The 20011-nt window shown below is 38.0% G+C and overlaps 2 protein-coding genes across 2 annotated transcripts in view; one reads left to right on the top strand and one right to left on the bottom strand.

Annotated features, from left to right (window-relative positions):
* CENPK (centromere protein K) overlaps positions 1-3282 on the bottom strand; it is a 50119-nt gene extending 46837 nt beyond the window's left edge. The window contains exons 1-2 of the mRNA XM_054032636.1: positions 3208-3282; positions 711-737 (exon numbers count right to left, since the gene is read on the bottom strand). Of these exons, the coding sequence (XP_053888611.1) occupies positions 711-737; positions 3208-3210 (30 nt within the window). The 5' untranslated portion in view covers positions 3211-3282. The remainder of the gene's footprint in view (positions 1-710; positions 738-3207) is intronic.
* On the top strand, positions 3228-19830 carry PPWD1 (peptidylprolyl isomerase domain and WD repeat containing 1; the record flags this gene model as incomplete). The annotated part of the gene is made up of 11 exons (XM_054031232.1): positions 3228-3534; positions 6056-6158; positions 6972-7072; positions 7930-8050; positions 10016-10463; positions 11110-11300; positions 11696-11885; positions 13554-13735; positions 15942-16023; positions 18176-18358; positions 19471-19830. Coding segments are annotated over 11 exons (2052 nt in total), but the record flags the coding sequence as incomplete, so codon positions are not given.
* Between the last annotated feature and the right edge of the window lie 181 nt (positions 19831-20011).

The raw sequence follows: 20011 nt of genomic DNA, 5'->3' as shown, positions 1-20011 counted from the left end.
TGCACATGGAAATTCTCAATGAGCTCAGGTCTACACACAAAGATAAAGTTACTCATCTATGTAAGTGTTTGAAGAATCAAGGCCTTAATCTCTGTGCTTCAATTTCCCATTTGTAAAATGGGAAGCATTACTAATACTTCCTTTCTTCACAAGAAAGCTGAGGACAGAAAATATGACTAATCATTACATTTTTTAATGAATGAAAACATGTACTTTGCCCTTTATAAAAAAGGTAGGTAAACCAAAATAATTATGCTGCTATAAAATGTCTAAAATCCAGGAGTGAGATTACTCAGTAAGAAACAAATGCTGTTCTTTTTTAAAATACTTCAATGGACACCAGGTTAAAAAAAAAAAATGGATTTAGTTTTCCCTACAAAGATAATTTCATAAGTAAAAACTAGTGAACGTAGATAGTGAGATTTATAGTCCCCTTGGAACGGCAAACAAATTCAATGACAACATAAAAATATACAAGAGTTTAAAGTAATAAATTTTAAACTTGTGATATATAAGAACATTACTACTTTTATTATTATTATTTCCTATAATAAATCTATCTCAAGTTTTTAACCGGAACTACCTGACAGAAATTGCCTCTTATATCTTCAAGGAACATTTTCTTTAAACTTAGCTTTATGTAGAACAGCCACAAACAATTTACTTAAATTTAACAAATAACCTAATAAATGAACCAGAAGTGTACATACCTCCTTTAAAAGTTCATCTTGTTTATCCTATAACAAAAGCACAAAAAATAAGTGATATTGACTACTAAAGTTTTGTAATGTCTATTTCTTTTACAATATATGGCTTGTGACAAAGCAACACAGAAAGATTGTTAGCTTCACATGACATCCTTTTGGCTCAGCTAATTCAGTTCAAGTCTATATCCACACTACTTTAATAATTATTTAGGCCTAGATCCTCTGTGTATTCCATGCATGTACACCCCTACATCCTTGCAGAACCACATTAGCTTCAGCTAGGCTCCTTAGGGACATAGGGGCCACCTACACTGAATAACTTGCAGGACTGAGGGGGTGGGTTTCACTGTCTTCATACAAGCATATATCCTGAATCAGATTCAGAATTCTGTATTCTTACTCTGAATGCCAACATAAGGGAAGACTACGTATGAGAAGTATGTCAGTCAGAAAGCAGTGACAATAATTAAAAGGAAATACCAGGAACATTTTTTTTAAAATATACAAGACTGTTCCCAAACTAGTTGTAGAACACTGCAGATTTCAAACAATTAAAAATCGAGACATGGAGCTGCTTTCACCCTCTCCTAAAAACAGAAGATAACCGGTGTTACCTCCTAATAGTCTTGTTAAATTCCAGATACAGATTATTACAGTGCTGTAAAGGAAACAGCTTCAGAATTATTAGCATGCATATATGCAAATCTCCTGTGTATTAATATGGTTTTTAAGTGGCAGGTTTGAACACAGAAAAGCTTGTGACCAAAACAACAGATGATGATGATGATGATAATTAAACAAAAAAAACCCACACCAACCTTAAGACAGACTAAATGAGAAATGCAAATAGTTTGCCTTGGTTAAGATCTGCTCTAATCTTACAGAGCAATAGGGAATTCTCAGTCTTCTTCTCTAAATACATTTGGCAGTATGGAAATTTGGCAAAAAATCCAACAACCCTACATTCTTCAACATCAAAAACTCAGTAAAGTAACAAAAAAAAACCACTTACACTAAACTCTGGAAAAGGAGATTTCAGTAAAATGATAGTCAAAATGGCTCTAAAGCTAAAAGTAAAGCAAGTAAAATCCCTAGAAGTGGCTAGGATAGTATCTCAGAAGTTATTACCGTTAAACAAAAAGGGAGCCAAACAGAAATCCGCAAAATTTAGAAATCTGCCTCTAGTGAAGCCAATAAACTAAAGCAGCATTTCTCAAATGCAGCTACCAGCGGATTTTTTTGCTGCCATGACAGCCTCCAAAGCATGGGCAGAGATTGGGGGGGGGGGGGGGGGGCAAAAACATCAGCCCCTCCCTGCAGCGCCCAGTTGTTGCTCCTGAATAGCTGTTATCAATGCCAGTGAGATCTGCCGTCTTGGTGTTTGCGCTGGCGGCTGGGATCGGCACCCTGCACCCCTGGACAGCCCACCATGTGCACGGCACCGGAGGTGGCTCTCGTCAGCGGAGGTGGCTGCAGCATTTGGTTGCCAGGATGCTCCACTGGACAGCTCCCCTGCTCCCGCCCAGCTGGGGAACAGGGAAACTGGTGCCCAGTGAGTTCCCAACCCCGTTCCCCAGGGCGGGCTGTCACTGAAGGGCTGGGGGAGGCAGAGTCAGAGAGATAGTTCGGTAACAATCAAAAGTTATGCACATTGGATGGAAAAATTTAACTACTCTTTCACCTTACGGGTACATCAAAAACGATATTAATCTAACTAGGGGGTTACTAGAGAAAGTTCAATGAAAATCTCTGCTCAGTTCAGTCCAAAAAAAAAAAAAAAAAAAAAAAGAGAGAGAGACCAAAATGTTATAATGCATAAGAAGACTACCTAAAATTTTATAATAGACAAATCAATGCTGTGACCGCCATGGAATACTGCACGCGGTACTGATCACCCCATCTCAAAAACACCATTGTGTAACTAGAGGAAGGTCTGGGAAGAGCATGGGGAATGATTAAAGGACTGGAAAAAACTCTCATATGAAAAGAAAATGAAAAAAAAAAAAAAAACCTTTGTCCGTCCAAGATAGAAAACCTTAATGCTTATGCAACTTACTGTGGGGAGACTTGACTGAACCTGTAAAAACCAAAGCCTCCTTTGCTTTGCATGGACATAAGACCAAGCCCGAGTCCTTTGCCCCTTCCCCCGTACTGCTGCACTTCAGTGGTGCGTTTACACACCGCCTGAGGTGCTGGGGTGAGGGGTGACGAAAGGGGAGACAGAGAGCGGCACCCGGGCGGCAGCCCCAGCAGGGCATTAGCCCAGGCGACGCAGGACGGTGGGGAGGGGACACCCATGGCGACGGAAACAGACAGCCTGGGAGCAGCAGGGCTGGTGGGTGGTTACCGGGTTTCCCAGAGAGCGGCCGCCTAGGCATAGCCCCCGCCTGCGGCCTTTGGGGGAGTTAACGGGGACTCCACGCAGCCTGCGCGGCCCGGGGCAACTGAGTCGCAGACACTCGGGACGGGGCCCTAAGGATGGGGGGAAACAGCCCGTTACCATGGCGAGCTCCAGCGCCCTCCAGTCCTCACGGCGACCTGAGCGGGTTCCGACGCGCCTCAATCTGCGCGCGCTGCGCTCTCACTGGTTGTGTCCGGCTGACGGCGAGAAGCGCGGTCGCCCTCACTGTCGGGCGCCCGAGCGGGGCGTGTCGCAGGAGTGTGACGCACATTAACATGGCCTCCGCCGACTCGGAGCGCAAGAGGCGGAAGCTCGAGGAGGCAGCGGTGGGCGCCGTAGCTGGGGATGGAGACGAGGAACCGGAGGAAGAGGAGCGCTGGGTCGGGCCCCTCCCGGGGGAGGCTGCGCAGGCCAAAAAGAGGAGAGGTAACGTGGGGAGCCGCGCCCTGGTCTGGACACGGGGGAGCGGGGCGGGGCGGTCCGGGCTGGGAGTCTGGGCGGCGGGCGCCGGGACACGGGCTCCGGTCGGGAAGGGTGCTGGAGTGCGGTGCCGGAGCGATGGTAAACACTTACTCCGTTGGCATTTTTGAGGGAACAGAATCAAAACTGCCCCCAAAGTGGCTGTGATCCAGCCTCGTGCGGGATCCCATGTGCCCATAATAAGTAGCTCCTTCTTCTCCTCATGAATAAAAATACCTTTGTTTTGTTGTTATAAAAGGTGATCGGGAAAACGCTGTGCCCCAGCTGGTGGATTTTCATGCCAGTGCTGTAAAGTCTGTTGTCTTGGGTGTAGAATTGGCTAAGAGCAGTACGTGAATATGCGTTTTGTCAAAGAGTGGTTCCTCTTTCATTAATGCAACAAAGGCAAATATTTAAGATGCTGCATTCTCTGACTTGTTTTGAAGGTTGCACAGCACAAGAACTTGAAACTTGTCCTTGTTCTAAATCTCACATGCTTCTCTTGGCCTTAAGAAAGAGGGTTATAGGAACAGATGCTTCAAGATGTCACTCACTATGGCTTTGATTGTGCAAACAGGCACAATCTTAACTTTACCTGCTATTCACAGTATGGAAGTTAAGCATACACAACTGAGGCCTACAGTTTGAAATGCTTTCACTTATGAAGATTAATTACTATTCCACCCAAAAGGAAAAGCTTAACTTCACTACAAGGAAGATCACATTTTATTTGTAAGGCTAGGGTAAAGCAACAGACATACTTCTTGGAGAACACCTGCATGAACAGATTCTTTACAAAGCTTAAAATCTCAAAAATAGACAACTACTGGCAATCAGCTGCTTGTTATTTTGTTGCTACCGTTTTAACAGAGTTGCCTGATTGACATCTCCATCATGGATTCTGCTATAATACAAACATGGGATTGACTCTTCATGCGCACACAGGCCTACTAAATTAAATAGCAATGAGTGCAGTAGCCTCCAGCTAGACAAATGGTCATGGTTGTCATTTAAGGAGTTGGACCATAAAGAATCAGATTCATTTTGCAGTCTGTTAATGAAATGGGTAGAGATGCAATTGTTAGATCTTAAATAGTGACACACAAATGATGACGCTGATTTAGTTGCTTAATGAAAACCACCAAAAATGGAAGAAGAAAGATGATAAAAAAAAAAAAAAAAAGGAACTTTCAAGAAATATATTTGTCCTATTCAATAATTGTGTGATATCATTGTCACATTTTTCTCTCCTTTCCCTTTAGTCTGTTTATGAATCACACATTTTTGTCATGTCAAACTTACACTACAAACTCTTCAGGACAGGTACAATGTTGTTACAACTTTTGTGAGGTACCTGACATGTTTTTGAGTGCTCAAAAGTAGCAGTGATTACATCTGTCCTGTCAGTAAACACATTTCTTATTGTTCAGATATTGTCATCTTGTAACAAAGATTGAAGATTTGTTTGTTTTATGAGTTCTTTCATGACTGTAGTTATAGACCACCTTTTCTAAAATTAGATATTTTTGCTGTACTGTCCCTAGATGATACCTTCTTGAGAGGAAAAAAACAAGAATATGTTCAATTAAAATAAGAAGCAGTAACTTCAGATACCTATATAAGTGGACTTTGTTTTCAACTAACATATCAAACAGAGGATAATGATGTCCATGACTGTAGCAAATGGAATGACCCAAGGCTTAAGGATTTATGCCCCTTCTAAACATTGTTTTTCTTTTAATCCTTACCAGTATGTGACTGAATGTTCTCATTATCCATATAATGTCCAATCTATTTTGAATCTTGCAAAGTTGTGTGTGTTCCAGAGAATAACACAATACTGGTAAGGATTAAAAGAAAAACAATGTTTAGAAGGGGCATAAATCCATGAGCCTTGGGTCATGACTAATTCTCTCTCTTCTTGGAATAAATTCTGACACCTCGACCTGAGATGTATTGATTCTAAACACGTCCCCAAAATTCTGAAAATTATAAATATTCTCTAACAAAAGGATTTTTTCTATAGGCTTCTTCGTGAAAGTTTTCCTTTATATGAGAAATAATAAACTTTAAAGAAGTATTTGCATAAAGCCAAATTCTGACCTTCGATGCTCAAGTTAACTTAATTAGCGGTGGGGCAGAGGGAGGGAGAAAATGCATGTAGGGACAGACTTTGGACCTTTGACATTAATATTGTTTTATCATTTCAGAAAACAGATGTAATTATTTAAAACGGTGTGCTTATTTAAATATTGATGAAATGAGAGATTAGCTATTTCTAGCATGCCAGCAGTTGGGAGATTCAGGTTCAAAAAATAGTGGTAGAAATCTCATTCATAATGTTAGCATGATGCCCTGGTATCTTACCTTTTTGACTAAAACTAATGCAGGTAAACTAATCCAAGTGTAAATAATAATAGAGAGCAGAAGATGGGATATAATATTTATTAAAAGGAAATAATTTGTGCTTTTCTCTTATTTTGTTCAGTCCTTGAATTTGAACATGTCTACCTTGAAAATCTTCCGAGTGCTTCAATGTATGAACGCAGTTACATGCACAGAGATGTCATTACACATGTAGTGTGTACTAAGTGAGTCTTTTGTTTTTCACAGTGTCTTGCAGTCCCAAAACTTTTATGTGTATATGATAGGAAGTTTTTTTTTTTTTTTTTTTTTTTAAATAGAAACTTTCCTAATGGAACTTGAGGATTTTGGAGGTGGGATTTTAAATTCTTCAGAGCTACTTCAAATAGATTTGATTTGGTTAAAGAGAGAGACATTTGAAATCTCGTCAATTTAAAAGTAGTACTGTGTAATCCCTTGCTTAGTTTTGTGGATTTAAAACCCCATTTTCCTATTCTTAAATTACTTTTTTTCATCCCTATTGCTATGTGAAATAACTACTTTTTGATGCATTTGATGGATAGCTTCTCCTGCTTGTGTAAACAACTGCAGAGACAGAAAAAAATCTCTAACCTATTATAATTGCATGTTACTTCTAACAATATTAGCATGAAAAAAATGACTGAAGTGTGTTGTTTAAGTTGGTGTAGTCTCTTTACAAATCAAGTCACAGAGTGTGGGAAGGTAATATCTTGCTTTTTAATGATTAATACTGAGATCGAACTGCTACTGCACACTGACAGACTCAAGATTGTTTACAGTAAGATATAAAGAATATTGTACTAATATGTAAGGTCCTGATACTAGCTGTTACCCACTAGTTGCAAATACATTATATATTCATGTTGTACTTTTCTGAGTGAGGAAAAAGGAAAAAAATGCATATCCATCGCAATAGCTATGCTGTACTAGTAAACTGGTCTTGTACACCATTATTGATTCTTCCCTTTCACTCTCTAGTTCTTAATGTTATGTTTCAATTGATACACTTATCATTGCAGGACAGATTTTATCATAACTGCCAGCCATGATGGACATGTCAAATTCTGGAAGAAAGTAGAAGAAGGGATTGAATTTGTTAAACATTTTCGTAGCCATTTAGGTAAGAAATCATATTGTATTTGATCTGTTTTTATTAGAACACAATTTTTCTTCAACTCTACTATCTATGTTCTATATTTGCAATATCTAGTAGTAGTTAAATATTTGTTTCATCAGGTGTTCTCCAAAGCTGGATAATCTGGTCCTACTCCATTATGTAGTAGGATTCTGAGGGATTAGGAGTTAGTGTGGAAATAAACTTTAATGTTTGTTAGGTGTATTGTTTACAGGATTCTTAACAATTTATTTTATAATTTTCTATGCTTCATTTTTAGAACTTGATGATACTGATTGTTCATGGTAACAGTAGAACTTGTAGATTGCTATTTTTAATTAGATGTACCAATCAACTTATCCTTTAGAGTCCTTCCAAAAGTTTAATTGCTACCATTGACTCAACAAGTATGTTTACACGTTCAAAATTTGATCCTTTCTGAGCCAAAAAAAGCACATTATTTTCTTAAGTGGGATTAGTGGACCAATTAAAAAAATAAGCAATTTTATGTTGGGTCACTAATTCTCTGTACAGTGGCTAACTACTCCAAGACAATGCAGACATGAACAGTGCAATGTAGAACTCTTTTTTTTATTATTATTATTATTATTATTATTATTCTGTACTATGGCTTTAAAGTACAGATAGTATATACAACAATTGCAGTCTCTAAAATGTTGTTCAGATCTGAGAACAACATTTTAGAGCCTGCAATTGTTGTATATAGTATCTGTATTTTAAAGCTGTAGTACAGAATGATAATTGAATAATCCTTCAAAGTGGTAAATATAACTTTCAGAACAAAGCATGAAGCGTATCTGTCTTTTCCATGTTTTAATATTATATTGGGTTTATTGTAACAGGGGTCATTGAGAGTATTGCAGTTAGTTCAGAAGGGGCATTATTCTGTTCTGTTGGGGATGACAAAGCAATGAAGGTGTTTGATGTAGTGAACTTTGATATGATCAACATGCTGAAACTTGGGTAAGTCATGTCATTCTGTAAAAACATTTTTGGTGATCGTAAGTGTTTTGAGTACTTTGACATTTTTTTAACTTAAAATGATCAAACAGAATTTAGTTTAATTCACTCTTATTCAATCAGCCTTCATTTAACTAAGTTAAGGGAGTGTGTGCTATTAGAAATGTGCCCAGCAGTTTAGAGATTTCCTGATATATGTAGAATTGTACTAATATGTGGCTTTAATCTCCTGGTGTAAAAAGTGTGCAACAAAGTTTTCATATTTTTCAGTATGACATGCACCTGACATTCAAGGATATTTGTCATGTAGCATCTGACAAGATACATGATGTTAGTCATATCTCATAAGAGAGCAAAAACAATGAAAAAACAAGAGTTCTGTAGCCCACAGAAAATTCTTGTCAGGTCTTTAGTTTTTCTCATTCTGAAAGTATCATAGCAACATAGGCATTTTGTACCACACCTATTACTGCGATGTTAACATAGTGAAATTAACATAGTGTTTCTATTAGGGCTGATTGGTTTTTTTGTTTTGTTTTAATCCTATTCTCAGTTTACCTTACCGTTTCTACTTACTTTAATATTTAACAGTGCACTTGTAACCAGTTTTTAAATCAACCCAGTTAGGGTAGGAGATACTGTTTTTAACTGGAGAGCCAATCACAGTCTGGTATCTGTACTGCCATTGTGACAGCTATTCTCTTGTTTTCTGCCTCTTAACCGGTTTTTAATCCATGACAGAACTTTGCCTTTCATGCCACAACTACTTAATTTCCTTAATAGCGTCTTTTTTGAAGATCTTTACCAAAAGTATTTTGCAAGTCCAAAATAATTTTATCTACCAATTCTTAGAGATTTGATAGTTGAGTTGTCGAAGAATTCTGGATAGCATAGTTTTCCCCCGGAGGCTGTACTGGTTCTTTGTATTACATAATGTTAGTTTTTGTTTTTCATAATTCTAGGTTTAGTATTGTTTCAACTAGCTTAGCTGATACTGAAATAAGGCTCATTGGTCTATGATTCCCAGAGTCTCTGTTAGCATCCTTTTAAAAGATAAGCATAACGTTGGCTATTCTTCAGTCCTCTGGTTCATTTTAATTAGAGTACATATCTTTGCTAGCAGCTAAACCATTTCATTTTAAATTCCTTCAGAATTCTTCATTAATATAATTTGGTCCTGGTGGTTTAATGCAATTTATAATCTATTGAACTTTTTATTAATCACTTTGTAATTAAGTCCTGGTGATTTATTGCAGGACCCGATCCTGCTCCTGTTGAATTTGATGGCAAAAGTGCCTTTGTTTTCATTTGCACCAAAATCTGACTTTAAATGATCAATTTCAGGACAGAGAAGAAATGCCATTGTCATGAAAGTTTAGTAGTAATAGATTTCCACACCAGATATTGTAGTGGATCACATCCTTATTTTCCCCACCTACCTTCTGTACCCTAACTTCCTGTCACAACTACTTTGTGAAGCATTGTGGAAAAGCAGAGATTAGGTAACTGGCACATTCCTTTGGTAATACACCACTGAATTTTCATAGACCACATATTATCAAAGCAGTAAATAATAATTCTACCCCAAAATTGCCTCTGCCATTTGATTTCAAATTGATAGTTCAGTTGACTTCAAAAAATTGAGGAGGTAACTTGCTACATATGATAATTGAGGAGGTAACTTGCTACATTATTGATCTCTCTTTATCTGTAATATCGAAAATAATACTGAACAGAAATCTAGCCCTTAGACGAATGTGTAGCCAAGTGTTATTTGCAGTATTGTTATAGCCATTTTGATCCTAGAATATTAGACACACAAGTTGGGTGAGGTAATATCTTTTTAGTCCTATAAAAAATATTACAACACCCACCTTGTCTGTTTAGCAAATTGTTATGCAGATCTATCTAGGTAAATCAAGGCCTGCTTACTTTGTTTTTGTTTTTTTCCTCTACTTTCTGTTCCAGCTACTACCCTGGCCAGTGTGAATGGATATACTGCCCTGGAGATGCCATATCTTCTGTTGCATCTTCTGAGAAGAGCACAGGAAAGATATTCATATACGATGGTCGAGGAAATAACCAGCCACTTCATGTTTTTGATAAACTCCATACATCCCCTCTTACTCAGATACGGCTGAACCCCACCTACAAAGTAGTAGTGTCTTCTGACAAGTCTGGAATGATTGAATACTGGACTGGGCCTCCTCATGAATATAAATTCCCCAAAAATGTGAACTGGGAGTATAAAACAGACACTGATTTATATGAATTTGCTAAATGTAAAGCTTACCCATCCAGTATATGTTTCTCACCTGATGGCAAGAAAATGGCCACTATTGGTTCCGATAGAAAAGTTAGAATTTTCAGGTTCTTGACTGGGAAGCTTATGAGAGTCTTTGATGAATCCCTGAGTGTGAGTTCAATTTTGCTTCTATATTCTGACTTCTATTCTTTTTTTGCATATTAATTTACTCACCAGTACCTTTATCTACTTTATCACCAGTTTCTATAAAGATGGGTTTTATTACTTTATCTTACAAAGGAGTTTTTTTCTATATTAGCATCTTTTAATCTTATATTTCTATGGTATCTAACTTCTACATATTAATCTGTGCTGAATATACTTTGAAATTTAATTGCTGTTTTTCATTTAGGAAATTTTGTAATTTTTGTGCAGCTAGACTGCCCATTTGCTAGAAAGCATTTGGAAAAAATGTCTGCTTTAATCAAAATCAGGAGAAAAATGTAAGGGAAAAAATCCTTTTTAAAGATAGCTTTGCTAGAGCAAACATACTTTTTTAAATTTGCCCAGGGTCTTGGATGCTAACTACAGCTCGTGTTTTGATAGTCAAAAGAAAAATAATTCTAATTGTGTATATTTCAGTTCCTGCTTTAGCTAAAGGAAATACTTGAATGATTCATTCAAACATTTATTTAATTTTGTGAGTAGTTGAGTAATCCTACTGAAGCGAAAGTTAAGTGTATGTTTCAATGCTTTGCTAGATCACAGCATTATTGTACGTTCATACCACTGGTGATTGATTGTCTTGTTTCTGTAGATGTTTACTGAGCTGCAACAGATGAGACAACAGCTGCCAGACATGGAGTTTGGCCGACGTATGGCTGTTGAGCGTGAGTTGGAGAAGGTGGATGCAGTCAGGTTAATTAACATAATTTTTGATGAAACTGGACACTTCGTGCTCTATGGAACAATGCTGGGTGTTAAGGTCATAAATGTAGAAACTAACCGGTAAGTCTTATTCCAACTGTGTTTATGCACCTACATATAATAGTTAGTCTCAAAAAGTCTCATTTCAGACAATTTTTTAATATTCTTGTTCCATTTAAAATTTTGCATGTTAATAGATCTTTCTATTTCTTCAGGAGGGGGCGGTTGTTAAATTAGGTTGAAAATGAACTGTTTGTATGCAAAATATTGAATTTTATGGCTTAAAACTTGGTAAAATGAGAGAAGATATACATAAAAATCCTTGGAATAAGTATTTTGCCCAGGCAGTCCATTTCTGGCTAATAGTAAATACAATCAGAGCCTAGTTATGGCTGGAGGGGAGAGACTGTATAATATGAAAGTTTAACAGTAGTCAGCCTTTTTTCGTTTTTGTTTTTAAACACCATGTACTATAGGTGTGTTCGTATCTTAGGGAAACAGGAAAATATCAGGGTGATGCAACTGGCTTTGTTCCAAGGCGTGGCAAAGAAACATCGTGCTGCAACCACTATAGAGATGAAAGCATCTGAAAACCCTGTTCTCCAGAATATCCAGGCAGATCCAACAATAGTCTGCACATCTTTCAAAAAGAACAGGTTTTACATGGTATGTATGGTTTCTGTTTGAATAATTTCTATCTTGGATTAGTCTATTTTGTGTGTTTTGTTTTTTAAACTTCTTCTCACAGACTTTTTAGTGCTTTTTGACTTGAAGAATTTTGGTAGTGACAACTTTCCCAGACAAGACTTCTTAAATTACAACAATATTTCAGAATTTCTAGCTTGGATTTATCTGAGAGTAGCTTCATGATCCTTCAGTTTTTACTGAGTTGGTCAAGAAATTGTGAATCTTGGACTCCTTTATATCTTAGTAAAGTTTTAGTTCCTGTGTTTGGTAGTTAGGATTTCTTTTGACGCTATATATATATATATAATGTAATTACTCTACAGTGCCTGGGAACCCCAATGAAGGATCAGGGCTCATTTGTGCTAAGCACTGTATAGACAAGTAACAGACATTGGTTGCAGAAGCCTGACTGTCATTTGCTTAACTAGTATTTGTGCTTAACCTTGATTGTTACCATACAGCACCAAGTGTGCGTACTCTAAACTATCAGAAGGCAATTATAGAACTGAACACACAACTTGCAAAAGTACAGACCAGGAAGAAAAGTTTGACAGGATATGGGACCTTTGTATTTATCAAACATACAGAAAATATACTGTATTTCAGTGACTGTAATTGCCATCTGAAACTTTATAATGTACACTCTTGGTGCTGTATGCTGACACTCCTCTACTGTTTGACCTTTATTGTGGGTTTTCTCTAACTAGTTTTGTCTTCTGCCTTTTGAGGACTAGTCTAGGGATCATATTGCTGTGGATGGGAACGGCTCTTTGAATTAATCAATGTCTTTTGATAGTATTATATTAGTATAAAGACAGAATAAGAGTACTTACTATACCCGTGTAATGAAATCAAGAGAGACTTCCAACTCTGTCTGATCCTAGCACAAGGAGCATTGCCTGAGAATTAGTGTACGTTACCTGTACAAATTTTACATTCTTCCCTTTTAAATAAAACAATGTTAAAGGCAGGCGAGAGGTCTAGGGGAGAGAGATCACAAAAGAGTACTGTATATACTCGTTCATAAGCCAGATTTTTTTAGTAAAAAAGGGAAGCATCAGAGAAGGGGGTCGGCTTATGAACGGGTATAGAGAGGGGGAGAGGTGAGACAACCTCCCCTCCTACAGAGGGGGCAAGGAGAGGCAGCAGAGCCAGCAAGGAAGAGGCGGGGCCAGAGTCTCTCCACTTCTGGGCATGCTGCTCTCCTCCCAGCCTCCAAAGCAGCTGCAGCTCCAGGACTGGCATGCTGTGGCCACGCTGCCCGCTATGCCGGAGCACTCTGCGGCCGTGCCACCCAGCCTGCTGGAGCAGCTCCAGCGAGGCCAGAGACATCCTCCCCTGGCCCGCCCCAGCTAAGATGGGAAGGGATGGAATGGGGAGAATGTGGAGGTCCTGGACTGGGGTGGGGTCATGTGGGGAGTGGTCATGGGTTACATGGGGGGTCAGCTTATAAACTAACCAGCTTATATCTGGACTGGAAATTGTGACCTTTAATCTGCAGGTGGAAGGACTGTTACTTTATTTCACACATACTGAAATGCAGGAAGATAGACTTTTATAATATGATCTTTCTCACTGATTTTTAGCTTTGTATGGTATCTAAATAAGAAAAAATAAAGGTAGCAACCTTTGTCTTTTGTTCTTCAGTTTACTAAACGTGAACCAGAAGATACAAAGAGTGCAGATTCTGACAGAGATGTATTTAATGAGAAACCATCTAAGGAAGAGGTCATGGCAGCCACTCAAGCTGAAGGCCCCAAAAGGGTTTCTGATAGTGCCATTATCCACACAAGTATGGGAGATATTCATGTCAAGCTTTTCCCTGTTGAGTATGTATTTGGTACCTTTTTAAAAAGAGTTTTGCTTTTATTATTCCTTTCTTTGAGGCTGTTTGTTGTCGATTACCAGGGCAGAAGGACTGTTTAAAATTTGATTTCCCCTGCTCCCCACCCAATTACATAATTGCTCCCCATCTTATTACATAATATTATTGCTTGCATATTTGCTTAATTAATTATATAAATTAAGCTGCTGGGATGTTGGCAAGCACACTAGGGCAAAAAATAGCTTAAAGCAGTAGCAAGGGCAGTGGTTCTCAACCTTTTTTGTTGTTGGAGTATTCCTTAGAAACTGTAAATCCTCAAGTCTGCTTGTATCATGTCTGACTAAGTTGTCAAATCTCACCTATTTTTCCTTATCTTCTTTTCCTTTCTTCTGTGTTCTTGTTTTATTTTTCATTTTCTGATTTATGGATTTGCTCTTTTTACCTTGTTTTGTTCTTTTTCTGATTCTCCCCCAGATGCTGGTGTGATACAGCACTGTTTTGTGCAAGTTATGTGTTACTGCAGAGATAGCAGAGCTGTGCTATTTCACGCAGTCTAGGGGAAAGGAGAATAGAACATGTGGGTGGCAGCAGCAGATCTGCCAACAGCTTTCTAAACCAGAGGGATGATGCATCCTGCAACTCCGAAAGAAATTGCTTTAGGCATAAATTTTGTGCTATTGCAAACCTGAAACCACTCATGAGAGCTACCTTCTCCGTCAAAATTGTATCCTACAATGGAGAAAGTTTTACGTGCAACTATGCATGAATTTATGCCATTTATGTTCAACTGCTGGCACACAACTGAGAAGGGTTCTGTGTACAACTGTTGATGAATAAAATCTTCTGTTCACATCTGTACTTCTGTACCCCAACGTCTGCTCCTTCTCAACTTTCCAAGCCCACTTAAGCATTAAAAATCCCTAGGAACTTAATATACAAAAACTTTTTGTTGTGAAGCACTTAAGGTTTGTTGTATGTGTAGCAGCCCTGACGGTTTCACAAACGCATGGACATGAAAAGTAAAACCACTCAACAGTACATACTCTATGCTCCTCCACCCACAGACACATACGTGCCTTACCATTATCACAACTGCCATACAGCACTGTGCAACACAACCTTCACTCTGCCCCCAATAATGCTAGCCTTCTATCACTTCCTTTACCAACCCACACTGTCCCTATACAACGCCCTACTACAACAAATGTCCACAACTAATAGTACTTAAGAGTATGTAGGTTTGTTGAAGAGGACAGAGTTAAGGTTTGGAATGCATGGTTTGTCATATACAGCATTTGTGATAAATGGTATTTTGTGTGCCTCTGGGTGGATAAGCCAGGTATGTATGGCTAAGTGGCATAACTTTTCATTTTCATGTTTCTGTGGATCTGAGTCAGGTACGTTTGTATGTGTAAAGCAACCCTAACTGCTTTACAACAGAGTTTTTGTGTAGATTAAGTGTAATGTTGTTACATTGTTCTGTAACTCTGGTAACAATTTTGTCTGTGTCAAATTCAAGCCATGATGGTGAAAGGTTCTTTATTCTGTTAGCAGTAATGTATAATCTAGTCCCTCTGTGATCCAAACAGTATTTGTATGTTGACAATCAGCAGTTTCAGTTTTAAAGAAGGGGTAAAGAACTGTGTGGCTCTGTGCTGATCTAGAAGTTTCCTTTAGCACTAAAGCATTTAATCCTCAAATTCCTTACATCTATTAGATGGTATTGAACACGTCACTTGGTATACCCATTCATGTTGCAGGCCATTGTTTGATAGAATTACCTTGGTAAAGGGATGTTAATTTATTTTTCTGCTTGTGAGTTGCATACTACTGCTGTTGTGAACATTGGTTCCACTTTATACTTGTTAATACTTTGTAATTTTATCTACAGTATGTAAGTGGAACTATGGGGAGGACATACTGTCTAGTGGTTAGGGCACTAGACTTGGGAGAACTGGCTTTTTTTATGGCCCTGCTGTTGACCAGCTGTGTGACCCCAGGCAAGTCATTGCACCCATCTATGCCTCCTGCTTTTTGTCGGTTACCTGTTAAGCTTATGCATTCTTTGGGGGTAGGGTCTGTCTTATTATGTGTTTTTTATGTAGTGTCCAGTACAATGGGTCCCCGATCTCAGGCGGAGCCCCTAGGGCACTACTGCAGTAAAAATAAGTATTATTTAGTCTTGCCTTAAATTTGTTATGCAATTGCAGGTGCCCCAAAACAGTGGAGAATTTCTGTGTACACAGCAGGAATGGTTACTACAATGGGCACACATTTCACCGTATTATCAAGGTAATTTACAAAAGACTAATGCTTTTCCTGTTGGTTTGTATGACACAAAATACAGAGCATAAGACATTTGTGCCAGTTCTATCTGAATTCGTCACTTATATTGCTTTTTTGTTATATTTAAGCATGGTGAATTATTATATTTAAATCAGTTAAATTGTGTGGGTTTTTTTTTTTTTTTTTTTTTAAATTATTTCATAGAGACCTTCAGCCTTTACAGGGAACTGTTAGATTTTGAAGAATGTTATGATTCAGGAAGGTTATAGTTCAGTTTAAAAGTAGTAGTCTTGCTGGTAAACTGCAGAGCAAACCTGAAAACTGAAATTTTGAGTTAAGCACAGATTACAGTAGAACCTGAGTTACGAACTGACCAGTTAACCACACACCTCATTTGGAATCGGAAGTACGCAATCAGGCAGCAGCAGACCAAAAAAAAAAAGCAAAAACAGTACAGTACTATGTTAAACAAACTGCTAAAGTAAAGGGAAAGCAGCATTTTTCTTCTGCATAGTAAAGTTTCAAACCTGTATTAAGTCAATGTTCAGTTATAAACTTTTGAAAGAACCACTATAGCGTTTTGTTTAGAGTTACAAACAACCTCCATTTTCAAGGTGTTCGTAACTCTGAGGGTTCTACCTTACTATACTGAATGCCCTTGCTACCCAGGACAAAACCAAAACGAACAAGCAAACAAACTCTCTGCAAAGTCTTGGTTGTGCTTAGTTCACTGAAGATATTGCAGAGTGCATTACTATGCAACATCAGTAGAAGTAAGTTGCAATGGGACTACTGATATTTGTGATAACACATTCTGAGATCTTCTGTGAACTAGGATGTATCAAGAAGATTTTGCAAGAGAATTTTTTTTTTTATCCTGATCCTTTCCCTAGTTGAAATCACTTGAGTTGAATCACTTTTCCTGCAAATACAGAAGCTCTGACTTGTCCTTGAAGGCTCCAAGGTTGCTCATCCATTTTTCTTGTAAAGGATGAAATATTTTTAGGGATTATTCCCTGAATGTGACCACCCCAGACCTTCTCCCCTTCATTTCTGGCATGGTGGAGTTGGCCCTAAAGAGCAAACTGAAGGCTAAGAGGAGCTTTGACCTATGAGGAAGCATTCTCGGGAGACACAAAACGGAAGCTCTGCCACAGTTGCTCCCCGCACTCGAATCCTTGCTCTACCTGGAGAATAGGTTCGGAGTCTGGACAGCTTGTTCGCACAAGCTGAAAGTCTGGACATCTGTGTCATCCCCCCACCAGCTTGAGACCCTTTGCAAGGGCAGGTTATAGCTCTTTGCCATTTGAAATATAGCAGCAAAGTCTATCTTCAACCATTGGGAGTTTTTTGAGGGAACATTCTAAACTTCCCCAGCCCTTGTCCTCTGGAGAAAAGCTATCAAGTAATAGTCCCTTAGCAAGGAGTCTGGCATTCTTGCTGACGCTTCCTCTGGGATGTTCCCTTGTGTTTACTTTCCAGCTGAATTCGACAATGAGAAACAGGTGCTAGATTCCTCCCTGCAGAAAAAGTGCAAGAAGACAACACGAGCTAGGGAGAGGGATCGATCTCTAGTTGGGAACAAACAAACAGATAAAAACAAAAACCCTCCTTCCAAAGGATAAAAGAAAAGCAAAGAAAAAAAATACAAAGGGGCCAGACTGCACAAGTGAAAAGCCAAGAGGCATGCCAGATGCTCATCCCTTTCCACTAGCTCTGGCGTGCAACAGGCTGATATGACATGACTTAGAACTCAAAGCAGGAACGTAGGGGTTAGGTAGGTCTGTGCTTTCTGCAGGAATGGGCATCTTGTAAAGCTTTAAACTTCTGATGTATGGGATAGAAAAACAAGTTGATAAAACTGAACGCTTTTGCGGAAGGTACAGAATGACAGGTACATAACCCCTACAGGCTCATGTTCTCTCACCCACAGGATATGTTAGAGGATCTTATTCTGATGATGAGTTGGCCATCATTTAAAAAAAACGTTAAGTCAAAAAAAACCCTATTTGGGGCACTCTGGATTTTATTCTAACACTTCCATATCTTATATAAAAGTCTGTCAGTTTTTAAAAACAAATCTTGTCTTGAATTACACAGCCTTGCAGATTTGTATGTTCTATAGCGAAACGTGATGGTGTGTTTAATTCCTATGCAGGGTTTTATGATTCAAACTGGTGATCCAACTGGTACAGGAATGGGAGGTGAAAGCATCTGGGGAGGAGAATTTGAAGATGAGTTTCATTCAACTTTACGACATGACAGACCCTACACACTTAGTATGGCTAATGCAGGATCAAACACCAATGGTTCCCAGTTCTTCATAACAGTGGTACCAACTGTAAGTAATCTTTAAAACCCAGTTTAAGGTCTGATTTGAAGATCAACTATGATGGTACTATGTAAAGAAGCAGTTGTGCCAGTTCTGTAGTGAAAAAGGAGGATGCCGTTGTCCAGCTAATTTTATGTAGTTAATGATGTGACAAAAGCACATCGCTTAAGTTTAACTGAAAAATGTCCTTTAGAAGGCGTGATTAGCCTTTGACTATGAAAGGCTTTAGACACAGTAAAAGGCACATGTTAAATTTTAAATCTTATTGTAGACAATGAAATTTTATATTAACCGGAGTTACATCTTCTGCTGTTAACATCTAAATTTAATTTTCGTTTATTAAAAAATATCCCTCTCACTAAGTCTGGCAAAACTTCTGCATTGGTTGTGAAGATTTAGCAGGTATAGACTCTACTACTCCTATGGCCTGTTGTATTCTGGCTTTGCACAGAGGGTCAAGATTTGGCCCCAAAATATCTCCATTAATACTTTCATTTTTGTGTGACTTAGTACACTATATACTAGAAGTAGGAAACTTTGGTATGTGAATCTTTAACAAAACAAAAACCTTCAAAGGTTAGCCTTTGGATGTCCTTAGAAGCAATCTGCATATGCATCATCATTTTACTATTTTAGAGACTTGCCATTTTAGAACTGTTTTAGGGGCATTTATAAACAATTTAATAGCTGATGTTAAGATAGCTGTAGTGGTATGCAGGGAAATGTTATTAACATAAGACCTAATTCTTAATTGCTTACAAATATGAACTTTACCCATTTTCTAGTGGTGGTAAAAGTAGAAGATTATAATTGTCACAACTGAGTTTCAAGCATGTGAAAGCATTAGTTTTCATATATAAATAGGTTGGAATGGAATTTATGCAAACATATTCCATTTAAAAAAGACACTTTTATATGCTTTCACTGTATACTTGTTAGAGTAATTAACAGTGAATACACTTTAAAGTGTAAAGCTTAAAATTTAATAACCTTAATCTACAATTGCATTTGCGTTCATTTATTCTAGTACTAAATCTTTCTGTCCTACTATTTAACCTACAGAATTCTTTATATTTTAACAAAAATTCTGCTTCCTCTTTTCGTTCCAACCATCTAAACAGCCTTGGCTGGATAACAAGCACAGTGTATTTGGACGAGTAACTAAAGGAATGGAAGTTGTTCAGAGAATCTCAAATGTGAAAGTAAATCCCAAAACTGACAAACCATATGAAGATGTCAGCATCATTAATATCACTGTGAAGTAAAATAGAATTTGAAAAACCTACCTTAAAAATAATGTTGTGGGATCCAGAAGCAAACAAACTGAGCAGCGGACTTCATTTTTTAATAGTTCTCTGTTCTGGAAGCCCCCAGGACTGAACATACACCAACCCCTCCACCAATCGTGTAGCTGAAATGCCCCAAACTGTATTTTTAATAACTTTTATATTTTAAAATAAAAGGTGACCATGTTTAAGTTTTTTTGTCTCTTGCATCTTTTCTATGTTAAATTACGTGTATTTGTACATTCAAAATGTCTGAAGGGTACTGATTTTGCATAATCATGAGCATGTTAATCTAACTTCCTATTACTCTTGCTAATGTCTTCTTTACTGAATTTCTCTATATGTTTGCATTTTCCTTAGAGTTTATATTTCATGC

Source organism: Malaclemys terrapin, chromosome 6 (genome assembly GCF_027887155.1).
Source record: "Malaclemys terrapin pileata isolate rMalTer1 chromosome 6, rMalTer1.hap1, whole genome shotgun sequence".
In the NCBI taxonomy this organism is placed as follows: domain Eukaryota; kingdom Metazoa; phylum Chordata; order Testudines; family Emydidae; genus Malaclemys; species Malaclemys terrapin.
The sequence above is the reverse complement of the archived record's forward strand: the minus strand, read 5'-3'. Positions and strand labels throughout refer to the sequence as shown.